At 37.1% G+C, this 12412-nt stretch overlaps 1 protein-coding gene across 1 annotated transcript; it reads right to left on the reverse strand.

Annotated features, from left to right (window-relative positions):
* Positions 1–5883: 5883 nt before the first annotated feature.
* Positions 5884–11187, reverse strand: LOC123536916 (golgin subfamily A member 6-like protein 24). Its single transcript, XM_053528598.1, has 5 exons — positions 10559–11187; positions 8669–8900; positions 8058–8170; positions 7543–7643; positions 5884–7009 (listed from the first exon to the last, which is right to left on the reverse strand). Exons 1-5 carry the CDS (start codon positions 11147–11149, stop codon positions 6751–6753), a joined length of 1296 nt encoding a protein of 431 aa, XP_053384573.1. The 5' UTR covers positions 11150–11187; the 3' UTR covers positions 5884–6750.
* Positions 11188–12412: the final 1225 nt, after the last annotated feature.

Genomic DNA, 12412 nt, shown 5'->3' on the forward strand with positions numbered 1-12412 from the left:
CACTATAAGGAGGTGATAAAATCCGTTTATTCTTCATGATTAATAATAAAATGATATTATGTAAAAGATTTCTCATTAGACTGTATTTTCACGATTGACATCTTTAAAATACCACTTGCCTTAATTAACCGTCTTTATTCAGTTCTTATATTAAAAGCTATTATCTTTGGAAAAGTTGTTTCTGATATTCAGTAAGCAATACTGGTAAATGATCTGAAGCACATTGCTGTTATGCAAGTGATAACAGGATACTTTCAACCCTTAGCATGCTAGATAAATTGTCGTCTGCTGGAAATGTCGTCTGCTAAAGTAGTAAAGTTCATTCAATTTGCTCCAAAATTGGAAGAAATATTGTCAGAGTAGCAAACAGCTTGGAACCTGATCAGACGCCGATTTAATCGGCGTCTGATCTGGTTCCAAGCTGTTTGCAAAGGCTATTAAATTCGCCTGCAGCAGGCTAAGAGTTAAACAGACTTTTTTTTGTCAACGACCAGCAATTATATAATATTTAGCGACACGAAAGAAATGATATTTGCACACAAATATTACATCATTAGCGTTGCTGGGAAATTCGCACGCAATTACTGAATACAATATTGATGTGGTAACAAGATTCCATGATAAAATTTAAACGATTTTCGCATTCGTTTACTAGCAAAACAAGCAAGTTAAGTTGGGAAGTCCATCAAGTTGGGAAGTCCATCAAGAAGAAGGGGTCCACACCTTTCTGTTATTGTTATTATAACTGTAGTGGTCTTATTGAACACGTCGATGTTTTTGTAGTAATTGTGTACGAGCTAGTGGGCATATCATTTGAGGCATATCTCACAATTTCCACATATCTTCATGTGCATGGCTATTTGTGTTTGTTGCTACCGAAGGTTCACAACTACATTTTCTTGTATCATTGTTGCTGCGCATTTGTCGACGTCCAACAAATAAATAACATGAATTAAGGGTACTTTTATCGAAATGTATTTCACCATAGGAACACCAAATGAAGATGTATAATAAATGGTGCTTACGAGTGAAAGATTTCAATCTTACATGCAAAACAAATATTTTTCTGTTTCGTGCCAGTAATATTGTATCTATTTCACAATGATATGACGTTACAATATCTATATTGAAAAAAAAATGTTCTAGAAATAATAAATTTCTAAGTTTCTTTTATATTTCAGTACGATAGGAAAAGTATATCTTTATGTTTAAGTGCAAGGGCGTAACCAGGGGGTGCGACGGGTGCGATCGCACCCCCCCCCCCCCCCCCCCACACACACACACCCCTCTCTCCCTTTTTCGGCAAAGCTTGCATTTTTCATTACACTAAAATACCATTGAATGTCCATTATTTGATATTTTTCGGCTCGCTGCGCTCGCCATCTTACATATGTTTACTATTATTGACGCTGTAACCTTTGTATAAAGTCTGCCGATGACCGTCTATATCTCAAAAATCGATGGATTGAGCCCCTGCAGCTTTCATGCAGATTTTTACCTAACGTTTCAATGTTGAATCTGGCGATTTTACAGAAGGTTGGATGTAGGGCTATTATTACAACCATCATATATTTAGATTGATCGGCTATAATTGACAGATTTTCCAACCTTCATTAAAGGAAACTCGAGCTCAAAAGTCTTATATACTGAAAGTGCGAAAAGACTAGTGGATTAGGTGCAAATATGACAAATACATTACTGTAGAAGTGTTTGTTTATCTTGCCTGCATGATAAGAAATAAATATAACATAAGTTATTCTGTATTATTTACATGAACTGCATATGAAATCAAATTTTATAGCTGTGCCTTTTCCTTTCAGTATATTATTAATTATAAATATATTGTAAGAAAAATACAGTGTCACGCTACAGCTGCTAAAGAATTTCCTGCGCTTTCGTGAATTTAGATTAGATGTGAATTGACCGAAAAGCGTATTTTAACCCCCATTTCTTTTCTTTCTATAGCTGATGCCTAATTCACATTTGACCCGGGCGCCGCGCGATAATTCCTTGCGGATTTTCGGGCATCGTAGATGGCTACGGGCTGCGGCGTATGTGTCAACATTATATACGAACATCGTGGCCTGGAGAAATCCATAGGGACGCTGCGCTGAGATTATACGGAAAATCGTGCAATTTCGTGCAGTTACCGTGCAGTCTCCGCAAGCTCCCACGGAAATCGAACGACGCCTGTACTGCTTCCGTGCATGCAAAGGTTGCGCTAGAGTGGATACGATGACGGTACAAGCCTGGACGGCACTCTAGGTGCTTAGAAATTCTGGGGGTCTGTCTGTCTATAATCTCCCGAAACATGGTTGGCTCGATTCTGAGGTAAGCTTAGAAGTCCCCATGGGATTCCCGCATCAACTCCTGATCAGCGTCGCAGGATGGCCCGTCTCAGCAGCAAGGGCTTCACGCACACCGTCCTCTTCCTGTGCCTCTGTCGGGCCTGCTGATCATCTAGGACGACCAGGCTTGTAATCATCTGCTCTGTTCTCCTGACCTGCCTCAACTCCAACCGCAGGTGTGCCGCTCTGAGTCTTAGTGGTACTATCATTTCTCCGAAGAGACAAATAATGAAAACATATTGGAGATGGCCAATATATATAACCATCCGAAAAATGTTTGCGGCAATGATGCGGCCGCTGTAGGGTTGCCGCGCGATGATTGCTTAATATTCCTGCGTTTTCATGAGTACCGCACGGGCAGCAAGCGGCAAACTACAATCTCCGTACGATTTCTTTTGGGCAACAAGTCCACGAAAAATCGTGCGTTGGCTGCACGATCAGCGCAAGGCCTCCTAAAGATGCCCATGCAGGGATTTGCAATGCCATCTGCGACACGTCTACGAGATACGGGCTTTCGATTTTTCTAATTTGTATAACTTTTCACTAAACAAAATCGTAGAGGCTGCGGAGCACTTCCGCCTTCTGCACGGAAATGTGGATACGGGCAGTCTACGGGCTCCGAAGACGCATCGCAGGCCAAATGTGAACTAGGCATTACTTGCTAAATATTCTCAGCTGTGTACATATGCATGTAATTTTTTTTTTTTTTGTATCCTAGAATATGATTTTTAGAAAACCCAGAGCATTACTTTTATGCGAAAATGATTATGTATAGCTATATACCTTTTCACAATAGTAGAATGAATTATATGAAAATAACATTAATTTTCTAATAAATGGTATAATGTAAACAACAATGACCTTATTCTATGCACATCACATCTGTCAAATACAAATGTATGTTTTAAAAAATAGTGTGTCTTTCTTGATACTACTTTTGTATTATTATAATTACCTTATGTTTTGTGATGGTCCACTGCATTATTGTGCAGGATATGTAGTATTTTTTTATTCACTGGACATCTACCTTACACTGTAACCACTGTAGCTCTACCTGTTTTGCTCGTTTTTTTAGATTATCGTTATTTGTATACACTAGAGATTAACTCCGCCCAAATAAAACGCATTATATTGTTTGAAGAACACGGTATACAAGAAAAGAATCTAACTCTGGTTGTAGGTATCGATGGAAATATCCAGCTTTCGGGTAACTGTTCTTTTTTCGGTACCGCCTAAACAGTTACTCCCGGACCGGATATTTCTATCCACATCTTCAACTAGTGAAAAAATCTTATCCAAAGTAATCATGATTTTCCCATGTTTACGTAGTCGGACAGATTAATGTACATAGAATATTTGCTTTTTCAGAGATACCATGATTTGCTCGTGTTTGCCGTATTCAGAGATCAAGGTACATGGAATATCTACTTTTTCAAAGTAACCATGATTTGCCCGTGTTAGATTAATGTGCACGGGATATTTGCTCTTCCGCAGTTACCATGTTTTGCCGTTGTTTAACGTAAACAGATGGCATGGAATATCTGCTTTTTCTATGTTCGTTATTACCTATATATAACATTCTCGGAATGTCTAATTGCCATAATTACAATGAAATCCCCGTATTTTCTGTAGCCAGACAGATAAATGTGTACGAATAAAGTTTTCTTTTCATAATAAACATGTCCTTCCCGTGTTTTCAGTAATAAGACAGATAATGTGCACGAATAGCAGCTTGTGTGTAGTTGCAACGGTTTCCACGTGTTAGAAAAATAAGCACGAATTATTTGCTTTTTCCTAATTACCACGAGTTTTCCATGCTAGTCAGATTAGCATGAAAGAGATGGCTTTTTAATTCCCCTCCACGAGTGGTGGGGGTTATAGGAATTGGTCTCCGTCCGTCCGTCCGTCCATCCTTCCGAGCTCACATTTGCATACTTAGGTGGCTATAGGAACAATAGGTAACTGTACTTTTTCTTTGATGTCATTCATTCCGTAAGGCTTTTATGTGGCTATTTTTCTCTTACGTGGCTAAAAAAACAATAGAGAGAACAAAAGAGTAGCCACATAAGTATCCATATGTAGGAACGTTCGTCCGTCCGTCCGTCCGTCCGTCTGTCTATCCGTAACATTTCGTGTCCGCTCTGTATTAATTTTCCTAAACCCCTTGAAAGATTTTCATGACACTTGGGTCAAATGATCACCTCACCAAAACAATGTGAGAACCCATGAGTCAGCCATGTTGGCTCAAGGTCAAGGTCACATCTCAAGGTCAAAGGTTTGAGTCTTCCATTTCGTGTCCGCTCTGTATCTTCTAAACCCCTTGGAGGATAATTATGAAACTTGGATCAAATTATCACCTCATCAAGACAATGTGCATAATTTATAAGTCAGCCATGTCGGCTTAAGGTCAAGGTCACATCTCAAGGTCAAAGGTTTAAGCCTTCCATTCGTGTCCGCTCTACATCTCCTAAACCCCTAGGAGGATAATCATTAAACTTGGGTCAAATGATCACCACATCAAGACGATGTGCAGAACTTATCAGTCAGCCATGTCGGCTTAAAGTCAAGGTTACAACTCGAGGTCAAAGGTTTGAGCCTTCAGTTTTGTGTCCGCTTTGTATCTCCTAAACCTATTAAAGGATAATCAAGAAACTTGGGTCAAATGATCACATTATCAAGATGATATGCAGAACTTATGAGTAAGCCATGTCGGCTTCAGGTCAAGGTCACAAGTCAAGGTCAAAGGTTTGAGCCTTCCATTTTGTATCCGCTCTGTATCTCCTACACCCCTTGGAGGATAATCATGAAACTTGGGTCAAATGATCAGCTCATCAAGACAATGTGCAGAACTCATAAGTCAGCCATGTTGGCTCAAGGTCAAGGTCACAACTCTGGGTCAAATGTTTGAGCCTTCCATTTCGTGTCCGCTCTGTATCTCCTAAACCCCTTGAAGGAATTTCAAGAAACTTGGGTCGAATGATCACCTTATCAAGACGAAATGCAGAACTTCCGAGTCAGTCATGTCGGCTTAAGGCAAGGTCACAATTCACGATCAAGGTTTTAAGCCTTCCATTTTATGTCTGCTCTTTTTCTTCTTAACTCCTTGAAGGATTTTAATATGACTTGGCTGTAATATTCCATTTATCAAGACAATGTGCAGAATTCAAAATTCACCCCTGCCACCTTAAGGTATATGTCAAAACTCGATTGTTTAATGGTTCCACCCAATACCATAAACCTTTTCACTATCCATAACAATGGCAGGGGATATAGCTGTCTTTCAGACTGCCTTTTTACCTGAACAACATGAACATTTAGTGGAACATATTTAATATTATGTCACTGACCGACATGCGTCAAAATATTCTGGTATATTTCATTAAAAGAAGTAATCTGGCATTTTTGATGAATTTCGATGGTTTCATCCAAACATCGGCCCGTATCTGCACAATGTCTAAGTCAGCACATCTGGTGTTCATTCGCCAAAGGTGTCACTGTGACTTTGAACCAAGTAATAACTTAAATGAAAGAAAAATGTAAAATAATATTTTATTAACCTTTCATCTGAATTTATTTATAACAAGTTTTTATATTGATGGGGGTAAATAAAAAGTTACACTCAGTGTTATATATGCAGAATAAAATTTCTTCAGATTTCAAAAACAATGCCAAACACGACCGACTACCACCCTACAACAGTAGACCAAGGCGTAAAGAAATGCCATGGAATTTTTGAACTGAGTCACGTGAACAGGAGTGATGTACGAAATAAAAGTGATAGATTCTGCTAATACATTTTTAACAGGTATGATTTTAACATGTCTTCAATATATCAGTATAAAATTGCATAATTAGATATAAAAAAATCTTAGTTGTCCTAGTGGCCGAAAATGGTTATAAAAAAGTTTACCCACAGTTTATTATTTCAAGTGTGATATGTGTATAATAAAAATGTGTTAGAAATCATTTTGAAGCAGGCCTTATTTCATTATGAAAATTACATTAATTTGTGTGTATCATACCTTTCCATGCTAAGATGGAAGTGATTTTTTTTTTTTGTATTTTTATGATTCTTTTATATGTTTTTTTTTCTTTTTAATATTTTTGTTGATTTTTTTAATCATACCTTACCATGATAATCATGGTAACACAGGTAGATCGAAAACGATTTTAGAAGACTTTAGAAAAACATGATATTTAATCTTGGCAAAATATCTACAGGTGAATTACTATGAAAATGTTTTTTTCAATTGGTTTAAATATAAAAAAAATGTAATAAAAGATCTTTATTTTAAAAATAATTTTCGTTTTATCGATCCAAAATTATATAACTTCCTGCCCACGTGACCAGCACATTGTAAAGGTCTACCATATACAGGGGGCAGTCGGTCGACATAAAAATTTAATAGGTGAAACAGTCGACACCGTCGACTTTCCAAGCATCTGGATCATTTTCGTCGACTTTGAAAGCGTCTGGGTCATTTTCGATGATCACAGATTCGCTGGATGATGACTGGATAGATGCAGGTCTGGCAATTGTTGCGCAACGGCTAAGATTATTGCGGTTCCTTTCAGCGTCGGCCTGCTTGTACCTTATGGTAAGGCCTGCCTTTTTCCGGAAGTGGTAGTCAGCGTCTGCCTTTCTTTCTTTACACTCGATCCTAGAAATCAAAATGTTTTTAGAAAAATAGTCTTTCAGGTAAAAAATTGGTTTCAATTTTATTTCTGTCTCTCTGTAAAATTATTGGCTATCTTTTAAATTATTCCCGTTATACACAGGACTCCAAACATGTTCGTGCTTACATAAAATTCACAAAAATAATCTGGGTCATTGAAACTAAAGTGGGTTTTTTTTAGGGGGGGGGGGGGTTCGTAAGTTCTTTATTCGTGCATAATTCGATCAAAATAGGTGACGGTTTAACAAAATAAAAAAAAATGAAAATGTTGATTTTGAAAAATATTAATAATGCTAGAAAATAATGTTCATAAAAGTTAAAGATCCTGAAACTGAAACTGCTTTATTTGATTAAACGTCTAATTTTACACATAGTATATTCACTGGCGTTGTACATTAAATTAAAAAAGAAATATGATAAAATATATACATAATGGTATCAAACAATGAAACACGAAGATCCTGGCTCGGGTCTATATAAAAAAAAAACCTATAGAATATAGAAAAGACGCAACTTACTTTTTCCTTTCATACTTTCTTACAGCTTCCCGTCTCTTGGCTAACTCATCCTCTCTTCTTGCCTCGGCTGTTCGAAGACGCAAATCTATTCCTCGGCGTATCTAAATGGATTGCAATACATTTTAATATTTTGTTTTATAGGTAACTCCATTAAATGATCAACGAAAAAACAACACGACATGCCTGTATCTTTCATTATTTACAGCAGCTATAGTTCTTTTTCTCACATTTGGCATGGCATTACTATTATATAATTATTTAAGTTTCTTTAAATCCCATCACTTGAAATCGACGGAAACAAAATGAACTAAAATTTGGGAGGGGAGGGGAGGGGAGTGGGGGCGAGGGGGCGTTGGGACAGGGGCGCAAAATTGCCTATATATACTATATTGCAATATACATCTACTATAAAAATTACATTCCCCGCCCCAACCCCTAAAAAAAAAAAAAAAAAAAAACACACACACACACACAATGTAATTGACTTAGATACTGGTCCCTGTGATTTTACTTACCGGTCCGGCAGTCTGTTTTATAGGTGGCAGGAGCGGTTTCTGTATTACCGGTCTACTATCAACCTCAATGATGAAAGCTTCGCCTCCTTTTGCCTTCTTGTGCTCATATTGAACTACAATATAATTGTAACAATGCTTTCACAGTCTCTTAAATATTGTCAGGTTTGCCAATATTTAATCGGAAACATTTGTTCAGATATTTCAACTTTTTTATGCTAGTATTACACCTATATCTTTTGGGTTTTGTTTTACCACAGTGCAATCGACTTTACTTGCCAGCCTAGATTTTAAACAATATTTATAACTAATTTCACTTATTTTTAGATATTTTATTTTAAAGAAAAACAGTTACTTCAATACTTTTCCATTTATCTGGAAACCGAGCATAACAATTCACCGGCTGAAGTGTTACCAATTCGAGCGAGAAAAGAAACAGTATGTGTAAATTCTTGAATTGATTTTCTGCGCAGACGGTAGTAAACAATAATTTACCAAGCATAAAAAATCACTGAAATGTTACCAACTTTGAGCGAGAAAAAGGTGAAGAAATGCGAACAGATTATGAGAGTATGGATAAACTTCTTAGCAGACGACAATAAACAATAATTTACCAAGTTTTGGCGGGCTACATCTGTCGGCAATGGCTTTCTTCTTCTTGTCTCGTCTTTTCTGCTTTCTTTTGGCGAGCCAAGTCGAAAAGAAGCCGAAGCAACAGGGAAGCTTTCTCGTTTTCTTTTCATCGTCTGCTTGTTTGTCATTCTGAGGTGGGACTGCAACTATTTCTTGCTCCGGTCCCCTTGTTGTTTCAACGGCCTTTACAACTTGTTCCGTCTTTTCTTTCTTCTAATGAAAAACGAGGAGAGAACTTTTTAAAAAAAATGTTACAAGCATGGAAGGGCTGTTTCTGAACGAAACCGGTCTTCTCGTGTCTACAGAAATTATTAATTTTTAAATATTTTCTTTTCTCACAATACACCAGATTTATCAGTCTTCTTAACTGCTATTCATCTTGAAAATACATACCCAAAACAAAATATACACAAACAAATTACGTGTCAGGGTTATTTTGATATTTCATTATTTCTTGAAAAACAAACTCTCGACAATTCAATGGTGTTTCGAATTCAGGGTGTAAGGAACATTCCCGTATTACCTGTCAGTTAGATTCTGTGTTATATTCTAATGGCTTGTATTTTATAGAAAACAAAACAATATAATAGGGTTATTAAAATAGTACCTCGATCTTGGATGCTGTATTTGGCTCGGCTTGGGAAGGGCTGCTTATAATGTTGGTATAACTTAAAGTCCAACTCATTTGCTATTTTCATACTTCTGTATTAGATATGTGTATATTATGTATATAATGAAAATATGCAATAAAATATGATTAAACTAAACTAAACTATTCGGCTCGAGTGGAGTTTTGCCAGGCGAGCAAGCGCCGAGTGTGATCATCCACGAGAGCCGAAATCAAAATCCCAGACTCTAGCTACCGTTATAATGACCCTTTTATTATATACCTCCCCCATTTTGTTTGTTGTTTTGTTATTGAACGAAATTTTCGATGTTTATCGATGTTAAAATGGAACTTAGTGAAGTTTTTATGTGCGCTATTTATAGAACAATTACTGTGTCAGGTCATGCATATTAATGAAAGTAGGCCTTTAACATACAATACAAAAGGTACAATACGAATTGTTTTCTGCCTATTCATATTTACTATGAAATACAAGCCGATTTTTTACAGAAATTATATAGGCATGTAATAAAATCAATTAGACATAAGCCGGTCAAGTCGGTATTGCTAAAATGTCTATTCTTAAGACTTGAGTAAAGTTGGTCTGCAGTTCACAGTTTACGATTTGATTTTCAAACTGCAAACTGGTCTGCAGTTCACAATTCAAATTTCGAAGTGCAGCCTGATCGGCACTTTCCTGCGAACTTTGGACTTGAATGCATTTCACAACTCGAAGGAATCGAATCGCAAACTGCAGACTGGTTTGTAGTTCACGATTCAAATTTCAAAGTGCACTCTAATCAGCACTGCGAACTTCGGACTATAATGCAGTTGACAGTTCAAGGTCACAGGTTGCGGGCCTTTGCAGTTCAACTAGGGAAACATGGTAAACCTTTGGTATGCAAGAATGAATATTGATTATTTACAGCTTCTAAAGATTTCATTATTTTTATTATTATTATTATTATTACCATCATCATTTGAATAAATACATAAGTACCGTAGTCTTGCAAAAAAAGAAATATTACATATTACTATCATTAATATTATTATAATAGTTATCATTATTTGTTGTTGTTGTTGTTGTTGTGTCTAACCAATGATGGAATTCAAATTCAAATGAATGTTACCAACAGCGGATCAAAATTACGTATGTACGTTATTGAACATGTACTTCTGCCTTCGCAGACGACAAAACAAATATTCTTCCATTGTGTAATTTCGGCTATTGGTACTTTGTAGAACGTAATTTCAGTACAGGTACCTTTTTATTCTTTTTTGACTTGTCCTTCTTTGTCGCTTTCTTCTTCTTGCCGAGTCTGCTGTCCGGTTCTCCGATATATTTGGGCTCTTCACTATTTCCTTCTAAGTAACCCAATGACGTAACATCTAGCGGTAAAACTGAGTTCTTTTTTATTCTTTTCCTTTTCTTCTTTATTTCATTTCTTTGTTCTTTTACTTTTTCATCTTCATTTGCACCTTCTTCAGCTTCTTGGACTTTTTCCTCTTTAACGATCGGCTGATCTTTAACATGCTGCGCATATGTCAACTCAACCTCCTGGAATGAACTGTCAATTTCCGCAAGCTGGCTCTCATGCTCTGACACTTCTTTCGGTTTGACGATAATCAATTTCGATTTGTTACGATCTGCTACGTTTAACTTTTCCATGGCGTTTTCATTTTTACTTTTGAGTGGAGGAAGTTTTTTCCCGTCATCTGCGACAGGCTTAACTTCTATTAATCTGGCACCAGGCGGACGATTTTTGGCCATGCCGCCTAGTGAGAAAAACCCGCGCCTATATGGTTGCCTCTCCTCCGCTCTGTTACTGCCGTCGCTAAGCGACGTTAACGTCATGTGACATAAATTGTTGCGTCAGTAACGTCAAAATGCATTATGGGAAGGTTAACAATTACGTCAATCAGAAGCGAATTCAGTTTTTAATCATAGCTTATTTTGACATTCTTTTAGGCTAGACCTTACCTGTTCTGGACTTTTATGAATGACTCAACCGCCAAACGCACACATTTCATTTCTTTCGGTTCATATGGCCGCTTTCAGTCATTAAAAGGTTACAATCGTGATGTTACAGTTCTGAAAGCCCAGAACTCCGAGGTCCATCAGACCGTATTCCGAAACTGAAGAATGAACTAATAAAAAAAAACTAGCTAATGATTTAACACCTGTTTGTATCTTTTAATCACTAGCACATTTTCCACTCCTTTCATTTGGCCCAAAATCTGTTGTTTTTTTTTTTTTTTTTTTTTTTTTTTTTTTTTTTTTTTTTTTTTTTTGTCTTTTTTAATTTCTACTCAACACTTTTTATGACTTGATACAAAATGGTCTGCTGTATAGACCAGTTGACAATATCTCAGAAAATTTATACGAGCAAACACCAGATCAACTACGGCATCGCGCTTCCGACAGTACCCAGGGGGTGCTATACCAGCTAAACCTACCAATATTCTCCCACAAAGATTCGAAATAATAGACATAGTATAGAATCATTACCAGCTTGATTAGCTCTTAAAAAATTCTCCCCTTTAATTGCTATTTTTTCTGTGAACAAATCTTTTCTTTTTTTTTTTTCTTTGTTGGATTTAACGTCGCACCGACACATGACAGGTCATATGGCGCATGGTTAAGCAAAGAAGGAAATCAAGCTCTGTATATTCTGGATAAACAACAGTTGACACGCGGACCAGTAAAGAGAGCATTATGACGTCAATTATGACGTTAAATTGCCGCATGACGTCTGCTACATTACTCCTCGGGTAAATGAAGTCCATCGTAGTATTTATTAAAATACTAGTATGTCAATGAGCATGTCAGAATGAAAACAATCAAGGCCTTCTTGTGATTTATCGTCTAATTTACCACGGCTCATCGTTCAGATGCTTCAGCATTTAACTACTCGGGCTTGCGCCCTCGTGGTTCAATTCCTACGCATCTGAACTCTGAACCGTGGTAAATTAGACGATAACTTGAAGGCCTTGATTATTTGTTAAAAAACACACAGTTTTCAGCCTTCTTTGTTTAATAGGAAAACAAGTAATTCTCCGTGGCGGTATTGGTAGTGTTTATTGCCGGGGCGGCCCGGGTTCGATTCCAGGCCCGGGC

This window comes from Mercenaria mercenaria, chromosome 17, assembly GCF_021730395.1.
Source record: "Mercenaria mercenaria strain notata chromosome 17, MADL_Memer_1, whole genome shotgun sequence".
NCBI lineage: Eukaryota > Metazoa > Mollusca > Bivalvia > Venerida > Veneridae > Mercenaria > Mercenaria mercenaria.